The 14,769-nt window shown below is 45.2% G+C and overlaps 1 protein-coding gene across 1 annotated transcript; it reads right to left on the bottom strand.

Moving 5' to 3' along the window:
• Positions 1 to 1,168: 1,168 nt before the first annotated feature.
• Positions 1,169 to 9,297, bottom strand: cfap107 (cilia and flagella associated protein 107). The gene is made up of 4 exons (XM_072586882.1): positions 9,163 to 9,297; positions 4,397 to 4,507; positions 2,405 to 2,579; positions 1,169 to 1,338 (listed from the first exon to the last, which is right to left on the bottom strand). Exons 1-4 carry the CDS (start codon positions 9,295 to 9,297, stop codon positions 1,169 to 1,171), a joined length of 591 nt encoding a protein of 196 aa, XP_072442983.1.
• Between the last annotated feature and the right edge of the window lie 5,472 nt (positions 9,298 to 14,769).

The raw sequence follows: 14,769 nt of genomic DNA on the forward strand, positions 1-14,769 counted from the left end.
CATATTTGCAGCATATGCAGTATTTTACTTTTATTGATGTCTGTGGGACATCTTGCCGCATGGCAGTTATGTTTGCTGAGACAATAGTCAGTGCATTTCAAAAAAACTGCATATGAAATGCTTTGTAAAAGTCTGCAGCATCCAGTAAGTTACTGCACAACCTATAGGGACACTGCAAATATTCAGTTACGTTGGCAAATACCCAGCATACGGGCAATTCATTCCTTTTACATCGTAAGTGTCAAATGGTTCTTATAAAAGCAGAGTAATTCAGAAAAGAACATTAACTACAGTAATTTTACATAGATTCACTAGCTTTGGTTTGGATCAACACTCTGTGTGAGAATGAGGATTTCTGTTACTGCAATGACTCGTCTTCATCATTTGAAGAGTCTGAAAACCAACACAACTTGCTATTCCCTTTCTGTTATCTTCTCCTTATTCAAGATCCATTCGTCTACATTTTCTAGTGAGCCCCCAGCGTAGTGACCAGATGCATAACGCGTCTCGAATTTGTGAATCCTTTGTTCTGATTGGCTAACACCAATCCTGCAGGATTAATTGTCAGTCTGAAGTTGCGTTGTATCTTCAAAGCCCTTGGTGTCTCCAACAGTTCATTGATATTTGAATCCTTTACTAACATCCTTGTTGCGAGTTTGTTGGAGTTGTTCCGAATTTGCTGTGTTTCCAATTGTTTTCCATGTCTATTCAGTTCCTCTGTTTGTACCCTCCTACATTGTGGGTACTCTTTGCCCCCCCCCTCCCATTGTAAAGTAGTAGGTGAGCCATCTCCCCTTCCAGGCATCAACACCCCCAAATCCAATCAAGCCCAAGGATTTTGGCCAGAAACTCATAGCATGTGCAGGAGGTGAGGAGGACGGTCCAGTTTACAATCTTCTGGTACCCCCTCTAAAACAGGGAGAGAGCTCGAAAAGCAAACTGGGACAACACAGGTTTCAAAAATCAACCATTTATTACTGAGAGTTTCTTGTTTAGCATTAATTCTGTTGACAACTCCTCCAAAGTGTTTTTGGTCATGATCAGATGTGCCTGATACAGTGTTCCCAACATGTTCCAGGAAAATGAACGCACATTGCTGGACAGATTGCCATGCTCCCATTTTTGACATCAAGTTAAGTCCAGTTAAGAAACACTGAAGCAATGAATGTCATTTTTCCCCGACGGGCTGGTGGTAGCTACTTATGGGCTCTTGTGGAATAAGGGATTTGGGACCGTAGGAGAGAGTGTAGATAGTGTCATACGCTACTGGCTGGTTGTCTTCTTTTCTCTTCAATTTAGCTAACTTCTCCTCCAAAAGGCCAAAATTTGTAGGAGGAGCTGAAAGTAAACAGATATAAAAGACATCTCTGAGTTCCAACTACAGCAGCTTATATTCACAGACATGTGGTAAAATATCCCATTGTGGTCTCCAATTAAAATGGGTGACAAGCCATGTAACACAGAGCATGGTCAAAGAGGGAAGTCTTAAGGAGCACCTTAAACAGGGAAGTGAGGTAGAGAAGAAAAGGGGAGCGTGTCTTAGGAGGGATTAAAGATTTTAAGACCCCACCTCCATTAGCTCAGTTGGCTGGGCACCTGGTCTCTGATACAGAAAGATGCTAAAAGCATGGGTTCAATTCCCAAAGTGGCTGAGGTTACTCTAAAGGACTATCCTTCTCAACTGCTTTCTCTAGGGTGGTATGGTGGCTCAGTGGTTAGCACTGCTACCTCTTAGTGCCAGGGACCTGGGTTCGATTCCCACCTTGGGTGACTGTCTGTGTGGAGTTTGCACATTCTCTCCGTGTCTGTGTGGATTTCCTCCCACAATCCAAAGATGTGCAGGTTAGGTGAACTGGCTGTGCTAAATCGCTCATAGTGTTAGGTGCATTAGTCAGGGGTAAATGTAGGGGAATGCGTCTGGGTGGGTTACTCTTCGGAGGGTCGGTGTGGACTTGTTGGACTGAAGGGCCTGTTTCCATACTGTTGGCAATTTCCAACAGATATATAGGGCTGCCAGTAGGAAGAGTAATTACACACCAGATATTTACAGGCTTCATCCTTGTTCAGGACTGAACTAACTGATCTCAACAGCCATAGCCAGGTGGGGCTTAGCAGCACAAACGTTGCAACAGGGAAACAGCTCTGGATTCTTTAGCATTATCTGCTAGAAAACTCAGGCGTGAATAGCACGTGCATGGGTCTTGAGAACCTCCCAGCCTCTTCAGTCCCCAATACCACCCTTGGAGAAATAAGCTGCCAAGACGTCTTACTGATGAATAACTGCCTGAGCAAACGAGTTGCTAACACCCAGTAAACCATACTCTGCCAATCATCAGTCTCTTCGCAGGAGGAAGAAGATACAGAAATTGGAGAGAATAAGCACAAGATGCTCTGTGATCCATACCTATTAATGGGAAGTCAGTACGCTCTGGGACCCAGGCTGAACGCCTCGCGTTCCATTTACGAAGTGGAGGCAAACATGGGTTTGGACGCCGATTAATATGTTCATCGTAGTGAGTAACATAGTACCAGGAGCGTGGAATGTTGTGATGAGGGAATAATACTGTAATAGGTACACCCTGAAAAAAAAACAAAGCAGCTCATTCAGAGTTTCTCCACTGACTTATCACTACATCCACCTATCGCCTTCCCAGTTCTTCCCCCCCAGCCCCACCCCCACTCCCCTATTCATCACTCATCCCCCTACCCCCTCCACATTCCTGATGAGGGGCTTGTGCTTGAAACGTCGATTCTCCTGCTCCTTCGGATGCTGCCTGACTTGCTGTGCTTTGCCAGCACTATACTTTTCAACTTTGACCCACTAGCATCTGCAGTCCTCACTTTCTCCTAGAGTCTCTTCCTGGTCAAGTACTATCTGAGGAAGCGTTAATCATAAGGGTTTTCAAGGTGGCTCACAGCTCCAGTGACCTGGGTTCGATTCCACCTTTGGATGACTGTCCGTGTGGAGTTTGCACATTCTCCCTGAGTCTGCGTGGGTTTCCTTCGGGTGCTCCGGTTTCCTCCCACTGTCCAAAGATGTGCAGATTAGGTGGATTGGTAATACTAAATTACCCACAATATCCAGGGATGTGCGGACCCTAATGGATTAGCCATGTGGAATGCAGGGTTATAGAGATGGGATAGTGGGTAGGTCTGAGTGGGATGCTCTTTGGAAGGCCAGTGTAGACTTGATGGGCTGAATAGCCTGCTGCTACACTATAGGCTTCTATGATTCAAGGGCTCCTGATTTACAATGAATCAAATCCTGTCTTTCTTACCTGAGATTACAGGGTTGTTGAGATTAATATTCAGAGGGACACACACCAATTGTTTTATTGTTGGCTGAACATCTGAATCCCCCAGACACTGAGAGGATTACGCCAGTCCATAGGAATTTCCCCCAAACTTCATGACCAGTACAGAGCGGTACACACCTAGGAAAGCACTTTCATGCTGCTCAGACAGAGGGAGATAGAGTTCTGGTGAAAACAGATCAAGATCACTTCTCAGCAAAGGTACCTGGAAGGAGCTGTGATGACCACTATCTCAGACCGAATCACCTTCAGAGGTATTTCAGCTCACTGATGGCTTCCAAATTCCACCTTACAAATGGACTGACCCGAATGGGAAATGGAAGGAGAGTGGGTCAGTACTTGATGACTGACACTGACACAATGGGCCAAAGGCTGTAATACTCTACCAGTCTATGACCAGATTGGCTAGTTACAATATCGGTGTGGTGAATACTGTTGTAATAGGAAAGTCATCAACTCCTTGTTATTAAACTGATAAATCACCGCACAATGGCATATGTTAATGGAGGTGAATTTGAAGCTTATGAAAGCAATATGAGAGGTAGGCAATGTTTGCTGTTGAAATAGAGCACCAAGGAGACAGTCACTCCCAATTAGCACTCAGATGGCATCTTAGGATACAAGGGGAACCTGCAAACAGCAGTGGATGCTCAGACTTTGGGGTGTCATGGGTCCCTGACTCCCCAGCAGGATTCTGCATGACGGCCCACAGATCACTTTTCTTTGTGACCAAGATAATAGCGACAAGCAGCCAAGACAAATCAGCAAGAGCTCCGGTTTCAGGTTGCTTTCCAACCACCCTTGCTGCTAAGTGTGGGCAATACTCCTGATCCAAACAGATTCACTGACTGGACTCAGATATTTGGAGCAGGAACCAGACACCAGCTGGTGTCCACTGACACAAACTCCAGAGCACACACTTCCTCCCCAACCAGCACTGTGACACGTACTCAAAACCATTTCACATCTGTCTGATCGCCAGGGTTCAGAAAGGATTTTTCCCAAATGCTATTCAACATTCCTGGTTCGAAGAACCACCTATCTTACCCACACCCCCACCCTTTGCCCCCTCTTCATCTCACCTGATGCTTTTTCTGGATTAGAACTTTCTCTCTGATATCTGGCATGGTGTATGGATAGCGCTTGTAGTCAGCTCGGTATGTGGTGGTCCCGAAGCAAGTCCCCTTGATGAACTGTATGAACCAAAAGAAAGAGTCTCTGGTGATCTACAGTAGAATTAAAAGCAGCCTGCTAGACTGATACCCCAACCGTTACCTTAACCATCCACTCACTGCACCACCAACCCATCACAGCGGCAATGTATACTGTCCACGAGATACACTACAACAACTTGCCAAGACTCCTTCAACAACATCTCCCAAACCCACAACGTCAACCACCCAAAAAGAGCAGGACAGCGGACACATGCTTACACTGCCACCTGTCAGCCATCCTGCAAACTACATGCTTGGCAATACATTGCTGTGTCTTCACTGTTACTGGGTCAAAATTCTGGAACTCCCTCCCTAAAAGCACCGTCGATGTACCCTCACTGCAGCTATTTCAGAGAAAGATCTCCAACAGCTCACAATCATTCAGTCATAGAGATGTACAGCATGAAAGTAGAGCTGAAAATGTGTTGCTGGAAAAGCGCAGCAGGTCAGGCAGCATCCAAGGAACAGGAGGATCGACGTTTCGGGCATCAGCCCTTCTTCAGGAATGAGGAGAGTGTGCCCAGCAGGCTAAGATAAAAGGTAGGGAGGAGGGACTTTGGGGAGGGGCGTTGGGAATGCGATAGGTGGAGGGAGGTCAAGGTGAGGGTGATAGGCCGGAGTGGGGGTGGGGGCGGAGAGGTCAGGAAGGAGATTGCAGGTTAAACCAGACAATCAGATATCCTAACCTAATCTAGTCCTGTTTGCCCATATCCTCTAAACTCTTCCTATGCATATACCTATCCAGATGCCTTTTAAATGTTATAATTGTACCAGCCTCCACCACTTAATCTGGCAGCTCATTCCATACACATACCACCCTCTGACTGAAAACATTGCACCTTATGTCCCCTTTAAATCTTTCCTCTCTCACCCTAAACCTATGCCCTGTAGTTCTGGACGCTCCCACCCTAGGAAAAAGACCTTGTCTATTTACCCTATCCAAGCCCCTCATGATTTTATAAACCTCTGTAAGGTCACCCCTCAGCCTCTGACACTCCAGGGAAAACAGCCCCAGCCTGTTCAGTCTCTCCCCATAGCCTCTCCAAGATGGAGGAAGGGAAAAAACTGTGGTTGTAAGAACTGCTCTTTTTTTGAGGCATTTTCAGTGTTGGAGCTGATTTCCTCGAATCTCAGGAGCAATAATTACTGTTTTCATAGGATCCCTGCAATATGGAAACAGGCCCTTCAGCCCAATAAGTCCACACCGATCCTCCAAAGAGTAACTCACCCAGACCCACTCCCCTACCCTATTACTCTACAGTTACTCTTAACTATTGCATCTAATCGACACATCCCTGAACACTATTTAGCATGGTTATTCACCTCACCTGCACATCTTTGGATTGTGGGAGGAAACCAGAGCACCCGGAGGAAGCCCACAGACATGAGGAAAATGTACAAACTCCACGCAGACAATCACCTGAGACAGGGATCAAACCCAGGTCCCTGGCACTGTGAGGCAGTAGTGCTAACCATTGAGCCACAGTTTTATACGCTGTTGCATTGTTTTGGAACTTTGGGGGAAAAGGAAATCAAAACAATGGCACTTTAAAAAGGTTGAAGTGAGACAAGGGCAGTGACCACATGGACAGTGAATCAAGCTTCTTAAGGGCAACTCAAGTTGGGGAAATAAATACCAGCTTTTCCAGTAACCCCGAGCTCCTGAGAATAAATTTCACCTTGTTTTGAAACAGAATCAGAAATTGCTAGAAAATCTCAGCAGGTTTGGCAGAACCTGTGGTGAGAAAGCAGAGTTAATGTTTTGGGTCAAGTGACCCTTCCTCAGAACTGGTTGTAGCTGGGAAAAGGTTGGTGTACCTGCTTTTGTTTTGAATGGTCCAGTTCCTCTAGCGGTTCAGTCAGTGATGGCAGGAGGATAGCTGCAGAGCACAATAACATTTTGGGCTGTTTTCTGATACCAGCCAGAGTGATAGGGGATGTTGTACAATTTCCCTCAATACCTAGTGGGCTGTGAAGGGTTAAAACCTTCTAAAGGGTCAGCTTCAGGGGTTACAGGTATACGCTGAGTCAGTGCTGTGTTCGACTGATATAGCCAGCACATTGTGCACAGACCCAGACCATTCAGCCCAATTTGTCCATGCTAGCATTTATACTGCTCTCAAGCCCCTTCCCATCCTACATCATCTCTCTCCATTGACATAACCAGTGCAAATAAGGATGGGCTGGGTGAATAATGCCCACTTTTATAATATAATAAATCCCTGTATTTATTTGTGTTATTTGTCACAGTTATAACAATTTTGACATTCTAACTAGGTGAAGTCACCAGAGTGTAGGATTAGAAAGGGAGTGTGGTGGCAGTTTAACCTGAGGGTCACTATACCTCACGTGGGGAGAGGTTGAGAAGGACAGTCCTCATGGTGAGCTCAGCTGGTGTGGGAATTGAACCCATGCTGTTAGCATCACTGACCAGCCAGCGAGCTGAGCTAACGAATCCCCACATTACACTGCTACTTTGATTGAAGAGGTTGATCCTGATTCCCTTTATGGGTTTAGCCATCACTATCTGGTGTTTACAATCCCTGTGTTTACAATCCCCCAATTAATGGCAGGGCCTTGGGTAGTGTTGTAGAACAGAGGGACCTAGGGGTTCAGGTACACAATTCTTTGAAGTTTGCATCACATTTGGACATGGTGGTTAAGAAGGTGATTAGCATGCTTGCCTTCATTGCTCTGACCTTTGAGTATAGGAGTTGGGAAGTCATGTTGAGGTTGTACAGAAAATTGGTGAGGCCTCTTCTGGAATATTGTGCCCAGTTTTGGTTGCCCAGTTATGGGAAGGATATTATTAAGCTGGAGAGGGTTCAGGAAAGATTTACCAGGACTTGCCTTGCCAGGTATGGAAGGTTTGAGTAATGAAGAAAGGCTGGCTAGACTGGGACTTCTTCACTAGAGCGTAGGAGGTTGAGAGACAACCTTATAGAAGTTTATAAAATAATGAGGGGTGTAGATAGTGTTAATGGCAGTTGTCCAATCCCTAGGACTGAGGATTTCAAGACTAGAGGGTACATTTTAAAGCTGACAGGAGAGGGATTTAAAAAAGACATGAGCAATTTTTTTTACATTGAGGGTGTACCAGTCATGATTTGGAGGTTATACCAGTCTTCTGTAAAATTGCATGTGTCCCTGTTTTTGTACATTTGAAACTGCTCACTCTTCATCTCCAGAGCTGGGGTAGACACATAATGTCACAGGACCAGTAATCCAGGCACCCTGGTGAATACATTGCAGATGAGGAGTCATCTGGCAAATTTAAATTTGGCTAATTACCCTGGAATATAAAGCTAATATCAGTAATGGTGCCCATTGTGTTTTAATGTAAAAATCTCTCTGATTGATTAATGCCCTTCAGAGGAGGAAATAGGTCATCTTTATTCACTCTGGCCTACATGTGACTCACAACAACATGGTTGACTCTTCAATGACTGAGCAAAGCACTCCATCAAAAGGAAATTTGTCCTGTCAAGATATAACTATTTGGCTTCCGCAACATCTTGGCCCACTCCAAAATAATTTGTTATTCAACTTGGTTGGGCAGTTTATATCTTCCTTTTCGCAAAGCAGCCCAGTAAGGTAAAATGTTTGGAGTACATCCATTGGAGCACCAACTAACCTTTCTCCTCAGGTGTAGGGGATGATGAAGGTGAGACTCTTGACAATAGGAGCTATTTCACTTCTGCTTGTCATTTGCAATCCAATAGCCTCCAGCATGGGCTCCCACTGAAAGGTCAGACCTTGAGTAGAGCAAGTCCTGTCCCTGTTACATTACCTCCCATCCTGACCAAGAAGGGAAGTAATTCAGGGATTTTCAGCAAGAGGACAAATTAAATTACAGAGGCAAAAAGAAAATATGTCCCTGTTTAGCATCTTGAGGTCCTAATCCTGTCATGACAATGTGGGTGACCATTATCTGCTCTCTGGGCAATTAGGGATGGGCAATAAATGCTGGCATAGCCAGTGTTGCCCTCATCCCATGAATTAATAAAAATGAACACACAGACATTCCCATTGGTTCTCTATCCCTCCACCTAGTGGCACGGTGGCTCAGTAGTTAGCACTGCTGCCTCACAGTGTCAGGGATGAAGGTTCAATTCCAACCTCGGGCAGACTGTCTGTATGGAGTGTGCATGTTCTCCCATGTCAGAATGGGTTTCCTCCCACAATCCAAAGATGTGCAGGTTAGGTGGATTGGCCATGCTAAATTGCCCATCATGTTCAGGGATGTGTAGGTTAGGTGCATTAGTCAGGGGGAAATGTAGATTAATAGGGGGATGGGTTACTCTTTGGAGGGTCGGTGTGGACTTGTTGGGCCAAATTGCCTGTTTCCACACTGTAGTAATTTTATGACCCCTCCTCTGCACTTGTTACAACTCAAAGTTCTGATGAAAGGTCACAGACTGATGTCTCCTGCCCATGATGGAGTTCCAGCTTTGCCCACTTTTATGTTCAATGCCCATCAGCCTCATTACTTTGTTTCTCTCTCCTTCTGGCTCCTGCATGAGCTGAATGAGGCATGGCAAGCTCTCCCTGGAGTCACACTCAGGCTAGAAGTGACCTTCATTCATCAGTCCCTGACCCTGTCCTCCCAGCCCCATGTGGCTCCACAGTCTTACCTTCTCCCTTTCCTCTGCCCAGTTGCCGACCAGCACACGGTTCTGATAGTGCTGTTGTATTTTCCAACTGGGCAGTGTTGCCAAGGGATCAGAGGCAAATCGATCTTCATGGGATATAGGGCAAAGCGATGCCATGTCACTGCAAGAACATTGGCCAGGCTTAGGTGCATGTGTGTCACTTTCAATGCGTCACTTTCAATGTGTCACTTTCAGCTCCTTTGTTTACCGTTTCCATGGAGACCGCCTTCACCAACACTCCGCTCAGAACAAATACCAGGGATCCACCAGGTCTCATCTTCTTGTCCTTTAATATTTTCATTAAGATCACATGGTCCTCATTAAGCATTTTGAGGCACAGTGTCCCTACCTCTGAGCCAAGAGGCCTACCGACTCTGAAGGTGGGTCATAACATCTCTGAACAAGATGATTAAAAAATATCTACAAGGTCTCCAATTAGGCTTTGGTGGCACAGTGGTAGTGTCCCTGCCTCAGACCCCAGAACACCTGGGTTCAAGTCCCACCTGCTTCAGATATGTGTCATTACATGATCTCAATAGGGTGATTAAAAATATCTGTAAAGATTCCGCACCTTCCCCTAATGTGAAAATGTGTGATGTTAAAGCTGATTCCTGGATGTACGTCCATTCACTCTCTCGGATCTAACTCCTTGGAACTGCCTTCAGTGGACAATAGCTACAGATTCCTTCTTAGAAGGAGATGACCAGCTGCAGTGGGGTTGTGGGTGAGAGCGAGATAGATGGTGGACTTATTTACTAAATAGATCTAATAGAGTCATAGAGATGTACAGCACGGAAACAGACCCTTCGGTCCAACTCGCCCATGCCGACCAGATATCTCAACTTAATCTAGTCCCGTTTGCCAGCGCCTGGCCCATATCCCTCTAAACCCTTCTTATCCAGATGCCTTTTAAATGCTGTAATTGTACCTGCCTCCACACTTTCTCTGGCAGTTCATTCCATATATGCATCACCCAATGTGGGAAAAGATCCCTTTTATATCTTTCCCCTCTCACCCTAAACCTATGCCCTCTAGTTCTAGATTTTTTTTTAGATTACCTACAGTTTGGAAACAGGCCCTTCGGCCCAACAAGTCCACACCGCCCCGCCGAAGCGTAACCCACCCATACCCCTACATCTACATCTACATCTACATCTACATCTACATCTACCCCTTACCTAACACTACGGGCAATTTAGCATGGCCAATTCACCTGACCTGCACATCTTTGGACTGTGGGAGGAAACCGGAGCACCCGGAGGAAACCCACGCAGACACGGGGAGAACGTGCAAACTCCACACAGTCAGTCGCCTGGACTCCCCCACCCCAGGGAAAAGACCTTGTATATTTATCCTATCCATGCCCCTCATGATTTTATAAACCTCTATGACATTACTCTTCAGCTCCAGTGAAAACAGCCCCAGCCTATTCAGCTTCTCCTGATAGCTCAAGCCTTCCAACCCTGGCAACAATCTTGTAAAGATATCATAGTTGATTCTGCAAACAAGTTATTGACGGGCTGAAGGGCCTTCATCCTAAATAATCTTGTGACCGATACAAAATGAATTAAGTAATTGGGTCATTAGTGAATTCATCAAATTTTTATCCTGCTGAAGGACTTCATCCTAGCTCTCTATAATCTAGTTTGATGTAATTTGCCAGGAGTTAGTCCCCTCACTGTCCAATTACCCTCATCCCAATAACACATTACATATGGTAAGAAGTTGAGCACAGTTTGTTGAGACAAAGATGGTGACTGTGAATGAAGCCTATACCCCTTTATCATTGCTTAAATACTCTGATTTAACTTGCAAATTGATAAGCACAAATCAGAGTAGAGATGTGCAGCACAGAAACAGACCCTTCAGTTCAACTTGTCCATGTTAAATTAATCTAGTCCCACCTGCCAGCATTTGGCCCATATCCCTGCTGTTTTAGGTTTCAGAAAGGCCTGGCAGTAGATTTAAAATTTACAGGACAAACATTTATGTTGTTATCCTAAACTTTGCAAAATGCCATCTTTAGCTTACTTGCCTCTGATTGTTGATTCAGATCCCAGTGCAGAGAGTCGGACACTGAATCCCACCTGGCACTTTGCTGCAGGGAATACCAAACTATTCCAGGTACTGTCCTTAAGGAGAAACTATAAACCAACACTATGTGTGGTCTCTCGGATGGGCAGGCAAGATCTCATAGTCTACTTTGAAGAAGAAGAAGAAGAGTGGAAGTTTTCCCAAGTGTCCTGGCCAATATTTATCCCTCAGTCAACTCAGAGTCATACAGCATGAAAACAGACTGTTCAGTACAACCACTCCATACTGATCATAATCCCAATCTAAATTACTCCTACCTGTCTGCACTTGGCCCCATCCCTCCAAACATTTCTTATCCAATTACTTATCCAAATGCCTTTTAACCATACCTGCATCCACCCCTTCCTCTAGCAGCTCATTCTACATACAAACTCTCTGTGTGAAAAAGTTGCCTCTCATTTCTTTTTAGAATCTTTCTCCTCTCGCTGTAAAGGTATGGTCCTAATTTTGAACTCTACCGCCCGAGGAAAAAGACCCTGGTCATTCAACTTATCTATATCCCTCGTGATTTTATAAACCTCCACAAAACAATTACATGGTCATTCGCATTGCTTCTTTCAGGACCTTGCCATGGGCAAATTACCTGCCACATTCAAACAGTGACTTTCAAAACTCAGAATCATTGCTGTGCCAAAGGAGGGCATTCAGCACATCGTGTCTGCGCTGGCTCTCTGAATGTATCATTTGTATAGTGCCCTTCTCCCATCTTCTCCCTGGGCAGCATGGTGGTTAGCACTGTTGCCTCACAGCGCCAGAGACCCGGGTTCAATTCCTGCCTCAGGCGACTCTCTGTGTGGAGTTTGCACATTCTCTGCGTGGGGTTCCTCCGGTTTCCTCCCAGAATCCATAATTGTGCAGGTTAGGTGAATTGGCCACGCTAAATTGCCCGTAGTGTTAGGTGTTGGGGAATGGGTCTGGGTGGGTGGCGAGTTGGTGTGGACTTGTTGGGCCAAAGAGCCTGTTTCCACGCTGTAAGTAACCTAATCTAACTCTGCCTTTTCTGGATGAGTCTAATTTACCTTTGAAAACCATAACTGAATCTGACATTTCCTGATACATTCCAGTCACTGTGTGAAAAGATAACTACTCATGTCACTGTTGCTTCTTTTAACTAATTACTTTAAATCTCTCATTCTCCATCCTTTCAAATGTGGAATAATTTCTCCCAATCTCCTCTGTCTACACTCCTCTTGATTTTGAATACTTCCTTGGTTGAAAAGAGCTTTGAGCTGACATAGCTCTACAAAAGGCCCCAAACCAAGGCAGCTTTCTTACGACTGATTAGTCACTTGATCTCTTTTCTGCAGAGGTTGCATCTACCTTCTCCCCTTTGCACGCTACAACTCCCTCTCCCAACTCTATCCAGCTTCTGCCTGCATCCAGAGGTACGTAGTGACCTGTTAACGCTGTCTCTGACATTGCCTCTGTGAATCCAGTCAATGGGCACATAAGCTACCACTGAACTTATAGAGTCATAGAGTCAGTACAGGAGCTGGGAGGTCATGTTGCAGCTGTACAAGACATTGGTTAGGCCACTGTTGGAATACTGCGTGCAATTCTGGTTTCCTTCTTATCGGAAAGATGTTGTGAAACTTGAAACGGTTCAGAAAAGATTGCAAAGATGTTGCTAGAGTTGGAGGATTTGAGCTATAGAGAGAGGCTGAACAGGCTGGGGCTGTTTTCCCTGGAGCGTCGGAGGCTGAGGGGTGACCTTATAGAGGTTTTACAAACTTATGAGGGCATAGATAGGGTAAATAGGCAAAGTCTTTTTCCCTGGGGTCGGGGAGTCTAAAGCTATAGGGCATAGGTTTAGGGTGAGAGGGGAAAGATATAAAAGAAACCTTCTGTGCAACTTTTTCACACAGAGGGTGGTACGTGTATGGAATGAGCTGCCAGAGGAAGTGGTGGAGGCTGGTACAATTGCAACATTTAAGAGGCATTTGGATGGGTATATGAATAGGAAGGGTTTGGAGGGATATGGGCCGGGTGCTGGCAGGTGGGACTAGGTTGGGTTGGGATATCTGGTCGGCATGGAATAAAAAAAGCTTCAAGTTGCAATACATTATCAGTCAGAGTGCGTTTTCTGGAGTTGAGCTTGTGTGGATAATGTTGACAACTTGGACTCAAATGAGCTTTCAGGCAGCACTTCATCTTGTGTTCTATGCAGTGCATAGTCAACAAGGGAATCACGGCCCAGTCATCTTCCACGATTTCCTGAATCAATCCCTTAGAAACATTGGGTGCAAGTAGCACCATCATTTCATTATTCACAGTGATTCTTTAGCTCCTTAATACCCACGCCCATCTTAGGTAATGGCATTTACAATGCAAGCAGAAAGTGGCATCACTGTAGCCCAGTCATAATGTCCCAATGCACCGCAGGAGCAGACCATCTGACTGGAAACGTATCAGTCTGTAAACAGACTCTTTAATAATCAGTGTTTTTTTTATTAAACAATCAATCCACAGAAAAAAACAGAAGTTGTCAAACAAAATGGCATCTGTAGTGATTGTAATGAGGTCAGCTGGATAGACCGCACAGAATATGGGTCCCCTGATTGGGGCTGTTAATCCGGTCCAATCAGGGAGCCCTGGCTGACAGATATAAACAGGAGTGTCAGACATCGTGTTCACTCTGAGAGCTGGCTCTGAGGGAGCTGGATCAGTGTCAAGGCCGCTCCACATGGAAATAAAAGGTGACTTGGTGACGGGATACCAGCCTCTGCGGAGTTATTCCAACATCGACCGACTCGCATTATAATTCACACTGCTTTAAACAGCCAATTACAGTATTGCAATCAAACAGCCTTTCCTTTATTGGCTCTCTAAGGCACTAGGAGAAAGTGAGGACTGCAGATGCTGGAGATCGGAGCTGAAAAATGTGTTGCTGGAAAAGCGCAGCAGGTCAGGCAGCATCCAAGGAGCAGGAGAATCGACGTTTCGGGCATAAGGAATTCCTGAAGAAGGGCTCATGCCCGAAATGTCGATTCTCCTGCTCCTTGGATGCTGCCTGACCTGCTGCGCTTTTCCAGCAACAGATTTGTCAGCTCTCTAAGGCACTGACTAGAATGTGTAAGGGTGGAATGTCACTCAGTACACAAGGTAGTTCTCTGATAACGCAGTAGCTGCGTTCCTGTGGGACACCATGTCATAGAAAATCACACAAAATAAATCATGGGACCTATGGGGAAAAACAGGGTTAGGGGCAAACCATCAAAAATATCAGTAAAGATTGAAACAAAAATAGAAGTTAGCCTTACACAAATGAAAGCACAGTCTAAGTAAATCTTTAAATCATATATTTTAATGAAATAATACAGTAGGTTTAACATTTTAGCACAAAAATTGCCGACTACAGCACTGTACCTTTCACGAAGCTTTTCACCTGGAAGTGTGTGAGCTGCCTGACCAGGTGATGCTGAAGCACAAGTCCAGCCCTCCTCGAGATTCTCAGCCAATGCTCCTTCTCATTATAGACTACAATTCCCAGTTTCA

Source organism: Chiloscyllium punctatum, chromosome 16 (genome assembly GCF_047496795.1).
Source record: "Chiloscyllium punctatum isolate Juve2018m chromosome 16, sChiPun1.3, whole genome shotgun sequence".
Taxonomy (NCBI): Eukaryota; Metazoa; Chordata; class Chondrichthyes; order Orectolobiformes; family Hemiscylliidae; genus Chiloscyllium; species Chiloscyllium punctatum.

What these genes read in the sequence shown, in the direction of transcription:
- cfap107 (XM_072586882.1), bottom strand. Translation starts at nt 9,297, where the DNA reads ATGGCATCGCTTTGCCCTATATCCCATGAAGATCGATTTGCCTCTGAT. An exon ending in TAATCCAGAAAAAGCATCAG is followed by an intron (nt 2,580 to 4,396) that starts GTGAGATGAAGA and finishes TTTTTTTTTCAG; the next exon opens with GGTGTACCTATTACAGTATT. An exon ending in TACTGACTTCCCATTAATAG is followed by an intron (nt 1,339 to 2,404) that starts GTATGGATCACA and finishes GTTTACTTTCAG; the next exon opens with CTCCTCCTACAAATTTTGGC.